This window comes from Thamnophis sirtalis, unplaced genomic scaffold (genome assembly GCF_051295495.1).
Source record: "Thamnophis sirtalis isolate CommonGarterSnake01/CBP01778 unplaced genomic scaffold, rThaSir2_p1.2 scaffold_1, whole genome shotgun sequence".
NCBI classification, from domain to species: Eukaryota; Metazoa; Chordata; class Lepidosauria; order Squamata; family Natricidae; genus Thamnophis; species Thamnophis sirtalis.
In genome coordinates, this window is record NW_028261381.1 from 49,197,800 (window position 1) to 49,215,713 (window position 17,914).

Sequence of the window (17,914 nt, forward strand, 5' to 3'; positions counted from 1 at the left end):
ACTTTTCCCAGACAGTTTGGAAAACCTCACTAACTTGTAATCATTTTGTATTCCATGCATACATGGTCTATGAATCCCCCAAAGCTTAAAATACCACTGATATTTCTCTAGAAACTGTTAAAAATAAAAGACACAGGGAGGGAAAAAGGGAAAATAGTAGGCTTGTAGGACAAGGCTAAACTATATTTAATTAATTAGACTTGAATCAATTTTGGTGTTCAGGGAAAAATTAAATGATCTTTTTTGGGCATGTTGCCTTTATACTCCTTAGATGAAATACAGCCCCCCCACAAGTAAAAAGAGTTTCATAGCTCCATCATAATAATCTGGGATGGTACCAGTGGTGGGTTCCGGCTGGTATGCCCCGGTACGGGCATACAGGTGGCAGCTGGGAGCAGCGGCCACCATACCGGAACAGTGTTTTGGTGGGCCCACCCATGTTCCTTACCTGCTTTTAAGCCAACTGGGCCATTTGCGCATGCTAGAGCGTCGCAAAGTGGGGTGCGCAAAGTGGCGTGTGCAGCACGTGTGCCTGAGGTGGATGCCCGTCCCGTCGCAGCGTACTGGTTGCGACGGGATCCGAAACCCACCACTGGATGGTATAACTCCTTAAACAAAATAACCAGTTCAATGAGACCTCAAAATAGCAAGCAGACCTTTATTACACACACACAGTGTTCTGCTACAGCATTTTGGGATTTGAAGAATCCTTAGCTTTATTGGTTGATTTTATATTAGAATCTGGAACTAGTTTCAACATTCTTAAATTGAGACAATGTTTCAATTGCCCTTTGAATTTATTTTCTCCCAGTACAGTTTAGAATAGTGAGCAAACAAATTATGCAAGATTCATCATTTCAGACTGGATTTACTCTGACAATATTGTGTTGGCATTGTCCGCAGGCAGTGTCCTTGTAATAACTGCATTTCCATTTGTGACCTATGCATCAGCTGAAGTAACATATGATGGTAGTTGGTCCCATGTATTTCCCCCCCAACATTTCAAGTTCTCCCCTCAATAATTAGGCTAACAAAGACAATGGCAATAGTTCGCAAACACTCAACTTGACTAAGCCGTGGAGCTCAAATTCCCCCCTATCCTTGGGGCATCATCAATGTAGTAAAAAGCTGCATGTTGAAAAGCCAGAGGATTGATATGCGTTGTCATAGGAAATAGTCCAATAAACTTGGCATCCAGCATCTCAGATGTTCACGAAGAGGAAAGAAATCTGTAAAAAACCCAGATCTAATCTTCCATCAATCATAGAGGATGTTCCTGATAATGACAATCAGTAGAGCAGTTGTAGGAGGTCTCTAGCAGTTCCTTAAAGAGATGTTAGGTTTATTAAATTTCCTGGAGAAATAGGAAAACTTCTAGAGCAGGCAAGGCCTACAGACTTGATGTGACCTCAGACAATGATAACTAGATGAAAGTTGGACTAAATTATTACAAACGCTCAGGGTGAAATATCTGTTCAACTGTGTTGCTAGCAATGAATACAGCATCAGAGAGGGTTCTTCGATGATGTTTATCTTCTCAAGTTTAGTTATTGATGATGGGCCATTAGTTGTGGATGATGGGCCAAGAACAGGTATAGTTTTATGTCCAATAATTGAAAAAGGGCTCCCCAGAAAATCTGTTCTGTATTGCGGACTTCAATTTTGAAGATGGGTCATTGGTGGTTATTAACATAATTAATATCTCTGTCCTGAGAAACTCTGGTTCTGAACTACCACCGACAGAAGCTCATGAAATGTGTTTTGACAATACTTTCCATCTTTGTAACGTTCAGTAGATATATTCTGTCATAGTAGGTGATAATACCTAAACAATCTAAATGAGATCAGAACTGATTTGTACTTGGACAGATCACCAGGAAATCCTTGAAATGGAGACTAGACAATGAAGCACTTCCAGGAGAAGGTAATGGCAAACCACTTTGATTTTGTTGGTAAGAAAACAGCATGGATATGTTCAGGTAGGCATCAGCTCGACTCAAGGCAGACTTTACCCTGAAATGCAGGGAACAAGGAATAAAAAAAAACCTCAAGTAAGCACTGCCCTATACTCCACTGCCTCATTTTACAGAAAAGAAAAATAAAATAATTTGCTAGTTTCTTATATTTCCATACTGAGGGGGAGATTTCCAGCATTGGTCTTAGCAGGAAAGGGTCACTGGCTGACAAAAGCTGAGCACTACACAAGAATTTTCATATATGTGTACAGGTTTCAACCCCACTATTTTTTTTTTAATTGGTAGTCTTCGTTTGGGGTAAATACAATGTCTGTTGTTCACTGAGAACAATTTTAGGATATAAAGCTGTTTTCCTCAATGAAACAATTTACAGATATTATAATCAGATAAATGATTTACCTTAATAAAAACTAAGTCATCTATTTCACACCACTAACCCTGAACATTAACAATGCAGATTCTGTAGTAATAGTTATATGCCAATTACCACAAACATCGGGTTTCCAGTGCAGATTTCAGTTTCTTATTATGTGTGCATAAGCTGCTCCTATTTAAGAAAAAGGTTAAAGTAACTATGTATGTAGTATAGTATGCTGTAAACATACAGTGGCTACCAGGAAAGCATTAACTGTAGAATAAGTTAGCAATCCCCTTTTGAGGTCAGAGAGTACACTGGGAACTCTGAGAACATACTGTGCGTATCATCACAGAATAATTAACTGTTGAATATTTTTCCCTTCATAATATTATTACTCATTTAACATGAGGACAAGGAAGGGAAGCCATACAGAGCATAGCTTCTGAAATTATTTCTAACTCAACCCTAGGCAGCATATGAATTATTATCCGTGCAATGAAGGGTCTTGCACCCCTATGTGGGCATGTTTCTCCTCTCCTTTCATGTGTGTATGCAGTTGGGCAAGCTGTTTGTTTTCCATTCTGGGTCATGTGACAAGGTGAGTAAAAGAAGGGGGTGGGGTTAAAAGCAGTTGCTAAAAATCTGGATCACTGCTCAACTGCCTCTCTCATAGGAATGTATTGAGGACTTTTCCCCTGCTGCAAGGTTTTTCTTTGCAGCCCATATTTGATCCAATCTGTTTTTGTGCTTGTTCATACTTCTTCCCTGTCCTCTAATTCTCAAATTTGGCTAGAGTCTGTACAGTTTCCAGAGGGCTTTGCAAGCATGAAAACTCCTCATCTTTAGTTTAATTAGACTAATTAGAAACAAAGATGCATCTAGAAACACAACCAGAAGGGGGAAATAAGTGGGCCTTAGTGATGGGTATAACTACTTTATATTTAAAGTACTCAAAGTATTTGAGTATTTACCCAATACTCCTCACTTCTATCCTGCCTTTAGGGTGATTTACAGGTAAGGATTTCAGCTCCCCTCTGTGCAGAGATCTTCTTTGGTAGAGTGCAGGAGCTAAGCACAACTCTTCAGGATTTGAGGTCTGTTTCTGCACCCCCCTGAAAGAATCCAGCTCCCCTCATCTGGCAGCTCTTTCAGCCAGCCCCTCCACCCAGATGAGAGGGAGTCCTATTGACAGACAGCAGCAGCTGGCAACCTATCCTAACACCCTCCCCATTGACTTTCTAGCTAAACCAGTAGGGAAGATTACAAACGGTGATGACAAGATTGTGAGGCACTTGGCAAATGGTCACAAGTGCAAGCAGGTTGCCAAGCAACCAGATCACAATTGCATGGCCGTGGGGATGGCGATACAACATTTTGCAATGGCCAGAAGTGGGCCTTAAAGCACCATTTCCAAGGCTACCATAATTCCAGACTGTTGTTAAATGACTGTAAGTAGAGGGCTTACAGTCTTGCCTTATAGATACTAGGCCTGCTAAAAATGTAATTATTTTTTTTATTTTCCTGTACACTGTGAACTTTTCACATGAATTCTGGGGTATTACCGGCAAGTTCTTCATTACATCCCAATGAAGATTTTATTATTGTCAAGCAATTAACGTGAAAGGATTAAAAGTGTTTAAAACTATTAACTTGGAAAGACCAGTTTGTCTAGTGGTTAAGGCACATTAGAAATCCAGAGACTGAATTCAAGTTCTGTTTTAGGCATGAAAGCCAGGTAGGTGATTTGGGCCAGCTCCTCTCTCTCAGCCCAATTCACCTCACAGGAATGTGGTTGTGAGGAGGAGGGAGGAGTTTTATGTCTGCTACTTGAGCTACTTATAAAAATAATGGTGGGATTAAAAAAATCTATAAATAAACTGAACTCTTACTGAAAGCTGTAGCTATTTGGAGACATTATTGTCACAGACAAAATATTACCTATTATTTAATAAACCTAGCTCTAACTTCCTTTTGGAAATTTGGCATTAGTGTGATTTCCCCCCCCCCCCTAAATTTTAATCTTCTGTAAAATGCTTTTAAGTTTTTGACTCAACTATGGCTGTTAAATGGAGAGGCACCACTAAAGGTAGAAATTGTGTGAGACTAACTAGCCATTATTAAGTTTTCTTGATATATCTTAAATGGAAAGAATAATTCAATCCCCAGTCCCTGTGTAGAGAGTCAGTTAAGTGTACTGGTTAGGGCCGTAGGCTAGAAACTGGGCGAAAGTGAGTTTAGTCCTGCCTTAGGCATGAAACCAGCTGGTCACCTTGGGCCAGTCACACTGTCAGCCCAAGAAGGATTACTTCTGAAATTTTGCCATGAAAACTAGAGGGACTTGTCCAGGCAGTCTCCAGGAATCAGCATTGACTTGAAAGCACAAACAGAGCACATGTATGCTCTGTTTGTTTAACATGCCTTTACAAGGATTTTAACAAAACATTCTGATCGTTTTTTGTTTGCTTGTCTCAATAATGTGTTTGACCAACTGGTCAGTTCTAGATTTAGTAGGCCTTTTTTTTTTACAGCCTGCCTGATACAAGCAACTGTGGCGTTCTTTGATGTTTTTACCTGGCTATATGAGATGGTTGCAGTCTGGCAAAAAAAAAAAGTGTTCCCATTTTTTATTTATTGCATGAATATAATTCACATTCTGAAGAGACAGAAGAGTTCACATATCAAATCTTAAATAATATTTATATACATGAATCAACAGGACATGAGTATGTACATGTATAGCAAAGCTTAGCAAATTAACCAAGTTAACATAGTGCATAGCTTCTGCAGCATTAACAATGTTTTATATGTGAAACAGAATTGAGCATACATGCACACATATCTTTGCACTATCTACAAAACACAACACAATACATGTATAACCCAGCCATACACTGACACAAACTCTAATTTTCACAATTTTACCTAAACCAGTAGCATTACAACATTACACGTCCTTGATGCTGTATTAGCTAAGGTGATTGGGAAATAAAAACCCAAATCAATCACAGGCCACAAATAGTTCAACTGTTGGAAATGATCAGAATATTCAGAGCAATGCTCTGAAACATCAAAAATCTCTTTCATGTGCAGGGTAGAATGGCATGTTTTGTTCAGATCTAGAAACAAAAATCCAAATGACACCTGTTTAATGGCCAGAACACTTTGAAACAGTAATAATGATCCTACACGTGCAGGAAAACCAAAGAAGCAATAATATCTGAGAACTTCAAGGTCAAAATGCTTTGCACATCTCTAGTACTTTCTTGTCATCCGCACAGCCTCTTCTAAGGTTAAACTAAGTTCCACATCTAGTATGGCAATGTAGCAATCCACATTTAAAATGAAAAATGTGATTTGGAGGGTGCCTAGCACTTATTGGGAACACTTAAAACTAAATAACCCTTTATCCAGACTGCACACTAGTGTTTAGGCAGCCTTGTGAGAGATACCTTTTAAGGTGTATCCCAACAGAGGTCACACTTCCAATTTTATATTTTGCCCTTTGAAACTAAGTTAAGCTTGTGGATCTAATCATAATACTAGAAGAAAGCCATGTTCCAAAATGCACACAACCGCACATTTAACACTAACTGAGCTAATAACAATTTTAATGCTTGCCACTTTAGGCTAGAGATATTGTATATTGAGCAAAGTATTAAGCTCTCCTCCTGCTGTTCCCAGAACTGATGGGTTTACCAACTCAAGAGCATTTCTCAACAGCCTGTGAAAGAAAGAAAAACCCAGATATATTTTCTAATAGTTAAGCACCCTATAATCCTGCCTCTTTCATGGTATTTTATGGGGGATGCAGATGTTACTGTCTTCTATTTGTGAACTTTCCATCTTTTTTCTGAGGGATTAAAAAACCAGAATTGCTCCACAGTGTTCATGGAAGGGTAGGATAAAAAGCATGTCCATCTACAAGTAGCTACAAGATGTTACAAGATCCATAGCCTGATTATACACCTGCATTTTCAGCTTTTCTTAGGAATAAATGAAAGGGTAAAATATATTCTCAGGTTTAATTTAGAACAAGAGCAGTAGTAGATGACATTTAAATAGTGTTCCATATGAAAGCCGTGTGTCTGTCTGTCTGTGCATTGTATAGAGAAGCAGTATGCCAAGATATCACGTCAAACCGAACACAGACTTATTTGTAGATGGACGCAGTTCCTGCTAACATTTGAAATGTTTATATTAAATAAAGTTCATTTTGGAACTTTGCTTTAGAAAAAAGTAATCAGTAACTATCAGTAATCTACAGAGCATAAGCAAGCTAAACTTCCATTCTGTTTCTTTTTAACAAGTCTATTTTCATATTACTTCTGGCTGGATTAAATTCTTTGAAAGTGACCTTCCACAGAATGGGAAGCACTCAATCGGTACTTATCAGTCTATGTTTTGAGAAATAAGGTTACAGGGAAATTGGAGGAGCTATAAAAACACAGACTTAAAGTAATCTCAGAATATAATTATATCCTATACCTAAAATAATCCTAATTATGTTCATTATATCTACACACACACTTTATGGGAAACTTTTGAGCATTCCTGACATATTAGAAACCAAAACTCTTACACTGGGCCTACCTTCAAATTAAACACCTGTAATCTGGGTAATTGATTGTTCATTTCTTATATTGCCTGGGTTTTCCCTTCCATTCCAAATGTTAACCCAAATAGAAGTATCTTTCATCCAGTAAAAATAAGGAAAGGTATACCTAAATTTGTAAAATAGCCTGTGAAGCTTAAGAGATTCTATTTATTAGATTTATAAGGCCACACAGCTGAATGTGACTCTTATATAAAATCTAAAATTATCTGGTGATCTTATCCAACATATGAATGGAGTTATTTGTAGGAAGAAAAACCAAACATATTCTAAGGGTCCCCACTAGTGAATTATCCTTTAGGACATGTTGCACATTTATGATTCTGAACAAGTACATAAGGATACACAGAAATTATATACACACTCCCACACACTAACTCCTATACATTATTCTCTATTTTAGGCTACATTTCACACTGTGTCTTTCCCACTTTTCAACACAGTAACATACATCAATCTTACCCATATAATCAGCCTATCAAAATGCCAAGGTTCATGTATTAAAGATATCCCTAGGGTTTTACTGTATTGAACTGGAGAAATGTAAAAGATGCTGTTTTTTTTCCTCAAGTAAAATCTACTTAAAATGGTGATCATTTTGCAATGATTGTAATATGTAATATGTAAGTTTTATAATGTTATGTATGTAATAGGTATGACATGTAATAATGTAACATTTATAATAAATGTAGCACGCTGTATGTGAAAAAAGACCTTGAGGAATGGGGTGAAGAAATGCTGCTTAGGGAACCACCAGATAAGAGATGGCATAGCCCACAAGTGCCTAATGGTTTGGACGTGAGGATCAGAAGAAACCCTTTCTCAACTTGTAAAGGAGACATGGGAGATTTGTATATTTAGACTTGCAAGTCTAAATATACTTTTGTTAATGTAGACTTTAAAGTATAAGTAACTTATTTGTCATGTTTCCTGTCTGATCTACCTACCTTAGGAAGGCTGACATACAATGAAACCAGGTCATTTGAATATTGCCTTATTCCCATTAATATTCACTAGTTTTCTGCAATGCTGGAATCTGAATTTGTATAATCACTGGGGTGACAATGGAAAATATCTTGTTGCTTAGTATTTCTTATGAAAAATGCAATAGTTTGTGTGTTAGAAATGGAAAAAAGAGAAAAATCATGTGACTAAAGAACAGAGGTTTCTAAAAGTCATCACTTTTTAATCAGTCTGACAAAACAGTATTATTTCTAAGAGCATATCAGTCAACATACCTTTTTAAAGTTTAGCTTAGTTTCTCAGTTTTCCCCCCCAGACAAAAGCTGCTCATTTCCTAAAACCGTTTGTGTGTGTGTGTGTGTGTGTGTGTGTGTGTGTAAGTTATACAGCAAACAGACATTATGAAAAAGGTTTACAATATCTTATTTTAATTTTCCTTTCTGTAAATCATTCAACAAAACTGAATCCTAAAAAAATGATTTTTCTCTGTGCTCATGCAAGGTTTATACTACTAATGGCAAGCATTTTAAACACACTTAGAAAACTATGAAACTCGGTTCAAACAGTACAGTAATCTACAGATTTTTAGGGACTGTATGAAGAAATAACTGGCTTGGCTCACTTATAAATTCAAAAATCACAGTAGTTGGAATCATGCTCAACTGAAACCACATTTAGGCTTGGTGTGAACCCATTTTACATCTTTTTGAAAGGCTGTTACTACACAGTATTGTGGGTTGTTGATACTGCCTATTACAGGTTCAATAAAATGCATTATATCCTACATGATAAAATAAGCATAATTTGTACATTCACATCACAGAAGCACTAGTCACAATTTTTATGCCTATAAAGTATGAAAACATAACATGTAATTTACCTGATAATAAGCACTTTGCGATTATATGTAATTTTCAAATGCAGAAATCATAATTGTTTAGAAAATTATTGGTTATACATAAATCTTTCCCAAGTTCTCTATATTTATTTTCTAAAAATTTATAAGATAGCCTTAGAACATAGATAACTAGAGTTTTCTAAATTATCAGAGAACACCAATAGTAGAATGAAGGGAAATAATTCTATCAACAATGTTAGTTTCCATTGTTGATTGAATTATTCTCTGGTCTTAAAAATCCACCATTGTGGAGAATTTCCTATCTTCTAGAACAGACATTAAAGGAACCTTGAGGCCAGGGGGGATTGTAAAGGGTAGAATTTAAGATTACTTGCATTTCTCCCATTGCCTAAATTTTCAGTAATCCGTTGCTGGGATCCAACCCAATTAAGCATTTAACTGTTAGTAAAATTTAACCAGGTTAGGTCCATCACAAACCCCTGTAATCCAGCTAAAATATCTTGGCACCCACATAAATTAATATAGGTATATGATGGCATATGGAAGTTTCTGTTATGGTTGTTAGAAGTCTAAGAAGAAAAGGTTAAATGAATCAACCGGGGCAGTAAGTTCCTCCCAAAATGTTGTGTAGCTCTGATCAAATAAGGAGTACTATATGGAATATTCCAGAGGCTAATTCCTGGATCATCCAGCAGCCCTTTTTTACCTACAGAAACCATTACACAATTTAACTGCAAGTATCTGTTCCTTTATCACCAGTTCCCTTCCTGGAGTAAGATAGCAGACACTCCCTCAGTTTCACTTATTTCAGGGAAGGACTCTCCTTCTAATGTAGGACAAATTGAGATTTTAGCACATGTCTTTTTGTGCACTTGTTTTACCAAGACATTTTTACTACCCCTATTTCTTTACCATTGACTAATATATCAGAAAGGACTGTTCTATTTTACTTCTTTTGGCAGATAAAGGTTCAGTTCTACAAAACATTTTCAAATTTTGAACTGTGGCTTATAGAGTCTGCCAATTGATACTTCAAGATTTGGCCCAACAGCGAACTAACTAGGTCCAGAGATTATTTGACAAATGCTGATATTATGCTATTACTTTTTTAGTTTCATTCTGTCATGTTTATATTTTATACTGATGTACGGTACACATTTATAGATGTACTGGCTAAGGTCCTGGCCTAGAAATTGAGTTCTAAGCCTCCCTTAGGCATGAAAGTCAGCTGGGTGACTTTTGATCAGTCACTCACAGCTTAATCAATCTCCCAGGGTAGAGCAGGCAAGAACATTAGGTATGTTCACAATCTTGAATTGGCATAAAGTGGGATAAAATATAATAATAACGCCTTTCTCATTAAGTTATTAAGAGACCAACTGTATTAAATGCTGCATAAATATAAGTGACAATAGTAAAAAAAATATCTACGCAATAATTTTATGTGCCCTTAGTGGAATGAAATGTACCAGGCATTATACAGAACTACCTGACACCATTCATACCTGATTAACATAAAGCTTTAGATACAAACTAACTTTCAGCATTTTTCAAAAATACTGAGAAAGGGGAGAAGCTTACTACTGTATACATCAGCAGCCACCAATTTTTTGCTTGCTGGGGACCGGTTCCATGGAGAAAGGTTTTTCCGCAGACCGGAGAGGGTGTGGTTTTGTGTGATAGGGCTTCACCCCTGATATACACTATAGGTATAAATTGTCTTTTCAGCTTCAGGAGACATTTTTATTTATATAGACCGCTTTTGCCAAAATATTTTGAATCTATAGATTTTTTTTTTTAATGGCAGGAAAAAATATATTTCTTTAAGATTCTTTATTTCTAACTTTGTAAACTGTTCACTTACAATGGCCCAAAAAAGCCTTATTGTTTCTTGTGAAATAACTTTATTCTCCACTCCTAATTGTACTTTGTATTATAATTGTTTATATTCCACAGTTGTGCTGACTAGAGAGCAACTGTGCATTTATATTTATTGGTTATCAGTTTAGCATATTGTAAGAACTTAGTCAACTGTAGCCGATTAAACGATCTAAAGTTAAACAGATCGTGGCTTAGCATGCTGGATCTAGGAGCAGGCTTAATAAAACATACAGAATAACAGATAAAGAATAAAGCAAATTATAATTAATGGCTTAATAATCATATACCTTGTCTAAAACATATCCTGGCTCAATAAGCAGCTCTAAAAGGTCTATGAGAAGCGGCCCCTCTTCAGGCTAAACCCATTCGAGGGGGATTCACAGAGAACCACTTAATAAATACAATATTAGTTCAGAAGCAGTCAAAAGTCACAAAGACAACATCCACTCAGCATCTTCTCCCTAATCTCTGTGGGGAATTTAAAAAACAAACAAACAACCCCTGAACAACTCAGGGAGGACAGCAACATGCTTATTTTACTGGACGTGAGTAACCTCTCTTCAAATCCACCTTTAGAGTTAAAGGACTTCCTCGCCGTTTAGGATCTACTAACCTTTGCACCTTGGGAAACAGCAGCAACACTTTGCAAGAAACCAACCCCGGCAAGACGTGCTGGCGTACGCAGCTTGTTTCCCCTCCTTCATTCCGCCTGGGAGACAATCATGTCAAATCGAGCAAGTAGCCACGGAGTGCCCCCGGGTCATTCCACGCGACTAATTCCGCAATATCGCACGGAGAGTGAGAGGGAAAGGGGGAGAAAAAACAACCTACCCCGCGAAAGGGAGGAGCTTTCGGACAAGAGAGGCGGACTCACGGCCACAACCCCAGCTGGTGGTTATCTGCCCGAGCTTGCTACAACGCGGGCTTTGAGCAACATTGTGCAATACCGCAACACGGAGTAATGCACGCCTACTGCCAACCGCGAAACTTATTTCTTTCTTTCTTTTCATGCCTGAAGTCCAAACACACCAATTAATTATTCTGTGATTTAGAAGGACAATTTACTTGCCCCCAAAACGTTGCAAAATAATAATATAGGCAGCGTTCCCCTTCGGATTGGATCCACCTAACTAAGCCGATTGTTTCAAGACCTTGCGATCAATCTCCTAGAAGGGAACTTTTTGGAGGTATTTATTGGAAAATAAAATAAAAGAAATCCACCCCCCGGTACGTTTTCTGGAGAGATCGTGGTCAAGGAAAACTAATATTTTAAGTGCGTGGAGCTAAGCATTGCAATTCAAAAATCTTTCAAAGGAATTTTAAAGGGGGGGGGGCAGATTCTGCACCTGTAGTACAGAAAACCAAAAATGTCACATGAGAAATGCCCCCAATGTTCAGATGCGGTAGAGAAGTTTCACCTGATAATGCAAGTGTTAAAGGGGGGGGGGGCAGGTAACTCAAATCTAGAGTAAAGATAAAAGTAAAGGTTTCTCTCATCCAGTCATGTCCGACTCTAGGGGGCGCTGTTTATCTCCGTTTCCTAGCCGAGGGGAAATAGCTGGTAATAAATCCCATTCAAATCCTTTCCCAAAGAATCCCTCATCCACCCCTAATTTCCATATGTATATTATGGAGAATATTTAAAAACATTGATGAGGCTAGAAAGCATTTCTTGGGAATAGCCGGCAGGAAGTTCCCAAATGGTGTAATCATGTGACTGTGGGATGGTACCAGCCAGTGTTGTCTGAGCCAGTTGTCCAGTGTCCCATAATGATTGCGTAATTCACTCAACCCTTTCAGTGATTCACTTAAACACATGGTAAAAGCAGTTGCAAAATGGAGTACGACTCATTTAACAATAGTCTTGCTTAGCAATGGAAATTTTGATTGCAATTATGGTCCTAAGTTGTGGACCGTGACCCGACAAAAGCGCAAACTTCATAAGCGCGCCGACAACAGCGCGCCGACAACAGTGCGCCGACAGAAGCGCGATTTAACTTAAGGTAAGTTTTAGGGTTAGGTTTAGGGTTCCGTTACAGCACGCTTCTGTCGGCGCGCTTCTGTCGGCGCGCTTTAGGACTAATTAGTCGCTCATTCGTCGCGTGGTTTTGTCACCGCGCTTTAGTCACCGCGGTTTAGTCAGGCGCGCTTTTGTTGTGCGCGCATTTGTGGTGGAACCATTGTGGACTACCTGTAATTCCTTCACTACTTCACTTTCAGTGAATCTAGTCTGAACTACAGTTGAAGGGTGTGACAGACATTTTGTGTAATGTCTTGGCTTAGCATTTTAGAAGGAAAACTATCTACCTTTGCCGTGATTCTTTGCCACTCCCTTCCTTATTTATATTCAGAGGTAGCTATTTTATCTATTTGGAGAATACCACAGGGAGCTGTTTGCTTTTCTTGGTTTGTTATGGTATGATGTTTCTGGACTGTAAATTCCTTTGGAATGTTCTTAATAAATGACAGCATTACATTAGCATTGGTCATTGCTACAACTGACTCACCACTGTATTTCTGACAACTCACAAATTAGGTGAAAGCTTGCTTTGTCATAAAAAGAATAGGGGAGAAAACCCTTAACCTGTTTAGTCATGCACCCTAGGGGATTACACCTATCTAAGAGGAAGAATATCAAGTCATAGTTTGTTTCCTGATCCTAATTAGCTGAGTTCCTAAGGTAAAGGTAAAGGTTCCTCTCGCACATATGTGCTAGTCATTCCGGACTCTAGGGGGTGGTGCTCATCTCCGTTTCAAAGCCAAAGAGCCAGCACTGTCCGAACATGTCTTTGTAGTCATGTGGCCGGAATGATTAAATGCCAAAAGTGCACAGAAACCTGTTACCTTCCCACCAAGATGGTCCCTATTTTTCTTACTTGCATTTTTATATGCTTTCGAACAGCTAGATTGGCAGAAGCTGGGACAAGGGGAGCTCACTCCATTATGCGGCATTAGGGATTCAAACCGCAGAACTGCCAACCTTTCTGATCGACAAGCTCAGTGTCTTAGCCACTGAGCCACCGTGTGCCTCAGCTGAGTTCCTAGATGACACTTAAGTCGTAAACCAAGAGTTATAAACTTACAATGGTTGGGTTTTCACAACATGCTAAGCCAATTTACCATTCAATTTTAACTTAATGGGGTATTTGAACTCAGTAAGTGGTTGATTGTTACTCAGTTCACACAATGACACCTATACTTTTGATCAAATTGAAATAAATATGAAACATTAACGCATGTTAAAAAAAATGACAAATGAAGTTTGGCAAGGCACCATATTTTACTCTGGTGGCTTTGACTAAGTTGCTAGTCTGTTGATAGAATTAAGAGATCAATATTCATTTGCATGCTACAATTGCCAATGATGATAGTTTACAGCCTGTAAAGAAAGAATTAATATGTCCTATGAACAATACAATTTTGGATCTTGCTCTTATCTAGTGATCATCTGGATTTTGGTAACCCACAGCTGGTAGCCTAGTCCTATTGATCTAATGTATCTTCATTAACTTTTTGGTATAAGTAGTTTGCTAGTATTGTCTTTTGTCAGAGGCAAAAAGTAGTTGAATATTTCATGCATGGAGATCTATCAAATGACAACATTTAATTTTTCGATTCTTGCTAGTGACATATGATTCTGTATCAGAAGGAGCAACACAATATTTTATCTGAACTGATTCACCTACCCCACAACTCCACCCCAATACCAAACCCATCAGCTCACACATTTTCTTTTCTAACAAATGGGCTGTGCATTTTGGCCATTCCTCACCCTTTATTGACCAAATAGCTACCTGTTTTTTATTCCCATAGGTTGAAAGCAGCTAAGAATTACCTTGATTTGAACTAACTAGATCATGAACACAAATGCCATGTACTTCATTAAAATAAGATTATGAAAACATGAAAAAAGTTCCATTGGGACACCTGCCTCAACCAAACTACTTTTCCCAGTAATTGAATTCAAGTTGCCAGCATCCATGTGCCCTGTTTTGCACAAGAATGGGAACCATAATGCATCATTGTTGAATTTTGAGGAAGTGTACAGGTGGCAAAAATTATCCTGGAATCGTACAGGAAGGCCAGTGGGTTTCTTGGGTGGTAAACAACACTTTCAGTAAAGCTAGATAGTCATTTTTGGGTCAGTGGAAAGATTCCAAATAACAAGTTTCCTCAGTAAATTATGGAGGTATAAGTAAAACAAAAACAAAAAAACCCAACAACAACAACTAAGCAAGCAAGCTCATGCTACAGTATGTTAAACTTCGGTGCAACATTTCCTGGAAAGTATACTAGTTACTGGCAGAGCAATCTAACCAAACTGGCTGTTTAATTTTGCAACAGACATACTGCTTATAGAATTGAATTTGCATGATGATACATGGTTTAAGAGGAAAGCAGTGGGCATTTGAAAATACCCACCTCTTTCCTCATATCAGGGTGGGTTAAGCTGCCTCTGTAAGAGTGAGAAGTCCAATGTCTTTTCCTTAGTCAAAGCAGGGCATCTGTTTAAAAGGAAATGTCAGCAATTGCTCCTTTGCTTGCCTTTTCCCCTTTCCCTCCAATATAGCAATGACAGGTCTCATCATCCTGTACCACCCTTTGAATCTCATTACTCTATAAACTCCACTTAAAAAAACAAAACGTCCTTACAATAGGCTTTCAATAGGTGTACACCTACAAAGTACCATTCTATCCACCAGACTTAACTTGAATGGCTGACAATGAAAACAAACAAAGCTACATTATAGCTTGAAGTGACGGCCTACTCACACAACACACTTAGATTGATTATGATTGCTTGCACAGTCAACCAGAGGTTTAGACTTTGATTTGGCCTTTTTTTTAAAAAAAACAACAACACCCTATCAGTCTTTCTCAAGAACCTGGATTAGGGAGATTTTTTTTTCATGGTGTTCAAAGGATCACAGTGGCTTGTAAGCTGTTCCATGGAAGACTGTCTTTGCAATTGACTGATAGTGATTTTTGTCAGTGCTAGATGCACTCAAGTGCCTAATACTATTGGTACTATCTTTGCTGTCTTTTGCCATAGTCGTTCTATTTTTTTGCAGGTCTTTATATTTTATAATTTTACCGAGTTCCTTCTCTTTTCTTCTGATGTCTCCAGACATTGCAATGTCCACTATCCAGACTTTTTTGTCTGTCTTCTCAACAATTGTCAGATCTGTAGTATTGTGTGGCGCATGCTTGTTTGTTTTAATTCTAAAGACCCAGAGTAGTTTAGTGTCTTTATTTTTATCTCACTTTGTCTATTTTGTGGTCCCACCCGTTCTTGCTTGCTGCAAAAGATATTCAATATTTGCAGATATTCAAATCTTGCTACTTTATGCCATTGTTTCTCATCAATCTGTTGATTGTCTTGCAGCAACTAACCAGATTGTCATTGTTTCCGGTCTTTGGTTTATTTTTATTATGGTTTGTTGTAGTCAGTCATATATTTAGATTGGTTTTAGCATTTTATCCACCTATCAAGTCTTTTCCAAGGACCTGGAATAGGGGGATGTTGTTCTCTGATGGTTTTAAAAGTATTGTCAGATGATGTAAGCCAGGGGTGTCAAACTGGCAGCCCATGGGCTAAATACGTCATGTGTAGGCCACGCCCACCTCAGCTCCGTAAAGGAAAAAAAGTCACAATACGTCACATATGGCGAGTTTGACATCCGTGATGTAAGCTTCTTCCAAATAAAGCTGCTTTTCGCAATTGACTGATAGATGGTGTTCAAGTGGTGCTCCAAATATTTTTGGATTATATCCAAGTTGCCTATCAGTATTGATAATTTACTTTCTTTTGCCACAGATGTTCTACATTTATTTGTAGAGCCTTGTATTTTATGATCTTCTCCAATTCTTTCTGTTCTACTGTCTCTTATTATTATTTTGGACTTAGCCATAGTAGTTTGCAACCACTTGTTTGAGTTTAATGCCTTCTCTGAGTCCAGGGTAAAAGTCCTGTCTACTTCTTTACATTTGGAGGAAAGCTAGTTGCTACTTAAAGTCTTTTGGGGCTTCTTAATTTGTGGAAGAGAATTTTTATTTAAATGGGATTTATTGCATCAGCACTGAAGAACTTTTAATTTTAGGGTTTAGCTATTGAAACCCCTATGTATTATTTTCTGATATGGTTAGCTATAAAAGCCCTAGTTCAGGGCTTTTTGATCTATTATACCATATAATCCAGATTGAAAATTATTATAAAATAAAATATGGAACTATTATTAATAAATGGCAAGCTATTATAAGAATAATCATAGTGGTTTGAAATCAAAATAGACATCTTTGTGAATAAATCAAATCCTGATAGTTTTCTAAGACTTGAAAACCCAATGAAGTGTAAAAAAAATGATGATCTCCATGACTTTGGCTGTTATTAAGATTGTTGGAAGCGTTTGAAAGACATGCTGCACAAAGAGTGAGAATATAATGAAACCCTTCCCCTCAGATTGTTAAAGCTGCTGCATTTTGAGCATGAACCTTGCAACAGGTTGAGAAATATATTTTCAAATTTTTGCTCAGTTCTAAATTTTATGCTGTCGAGTATTTCCCTTTTTAAAAAATGTTTATTCACTATTTCATTGAATAACTGTTACTGATAATTTCCTAGCAGTGTAACTCAAGAATGCCCTCTTGTGTGGAGAATGAAGAATAGCACATTAATCTGACAGAAAGTGGCATGGATTGGCAGTCATGAGAATTGAAAATAGTTCAAGCGGGGCTTAGACTAAAAGAACAAACATATTTTGTGCATTTTTATGTGGAGAAAGAGAGAGAGGGAGAGGGAGAGGGGAATTTTTATGTTCATGTGACTGCAAAACAGTTATGTAGATAAAAAGTTCTGCACATTATATTGGAAATAAACATGAGATGTATATTAATTACAAACATTTCCCATTTTACAGAGAAGACTCAACATTTTAGAACACATCTTTAGTCCTTTTCCTAATCAAGCTAATTCCAAACAGTGTCTAATTACAGTGAACAAGACCATTAGTAAAATGCATGCAATATATGCAATCAAATTGGCCTTCTTTTTTCGATACTCTATCTAGTCACTAAGATCCCAAAACATGAAATGCAAATTTCATGCAGAAAAAAGGATTAAAAGAGAAAAATAATTTTAAAATGTTTATGATCTAAGAGGACACAATTTGGTTTATAGTATGTAGTGATGTGTTCTCCTAGTTTCACTGCCAGACTGGCAATGGTTTAGAGTTATAGAATCTTGTTAGAAATAAATGATGGAGTTT

General features: G+C 37.6%; 1 protein-coding gene and 1 long non-coding RNA gene across 4 annotated transcripts in view; both read right to left on the reverse strand.

Annotated features, from left to right (window-relative positions):
• The window catches only part of LOC106546928 (kalirin), a 95,861-nt gene extending 84,346 nt beyond the window's left edge, over positions 1–11,515 (reverse strand). The window contains exon 1 of one of the 3 annotated variants that reach the window (XM_087711751.1): positions 11,263–11,515. In XM_087711751.1, coding sequence (XP_087567877.1) covers positions 11,263–11,353 — 91 coding nt within the window. In that variant the 5' untranslated portion in view covers positions 11,354–11,515. The remainder of the gene's footprint in view (positions 1–11,262) is intronic. The other 2 variants (XM_087711757.1, XM_087711765.1) reach the window with 2 other exon arrangements.
• LOC148049397 (uncharacterized) lies at positions 642–2,569 on the reverse strand. The gene is made up of 2 exons (XR_015696175.1): positions 2,464–2,569; positions 642–2,013 (listed from the first exon to the last, which is right to left on the reverse strand). It is a non-coding gene; the product is annotated as an uncharacterized LOC148049397 (long non-coding RNA).
• Positions 11,516–17,914: the final 6,399 nt, after the last annotated feature.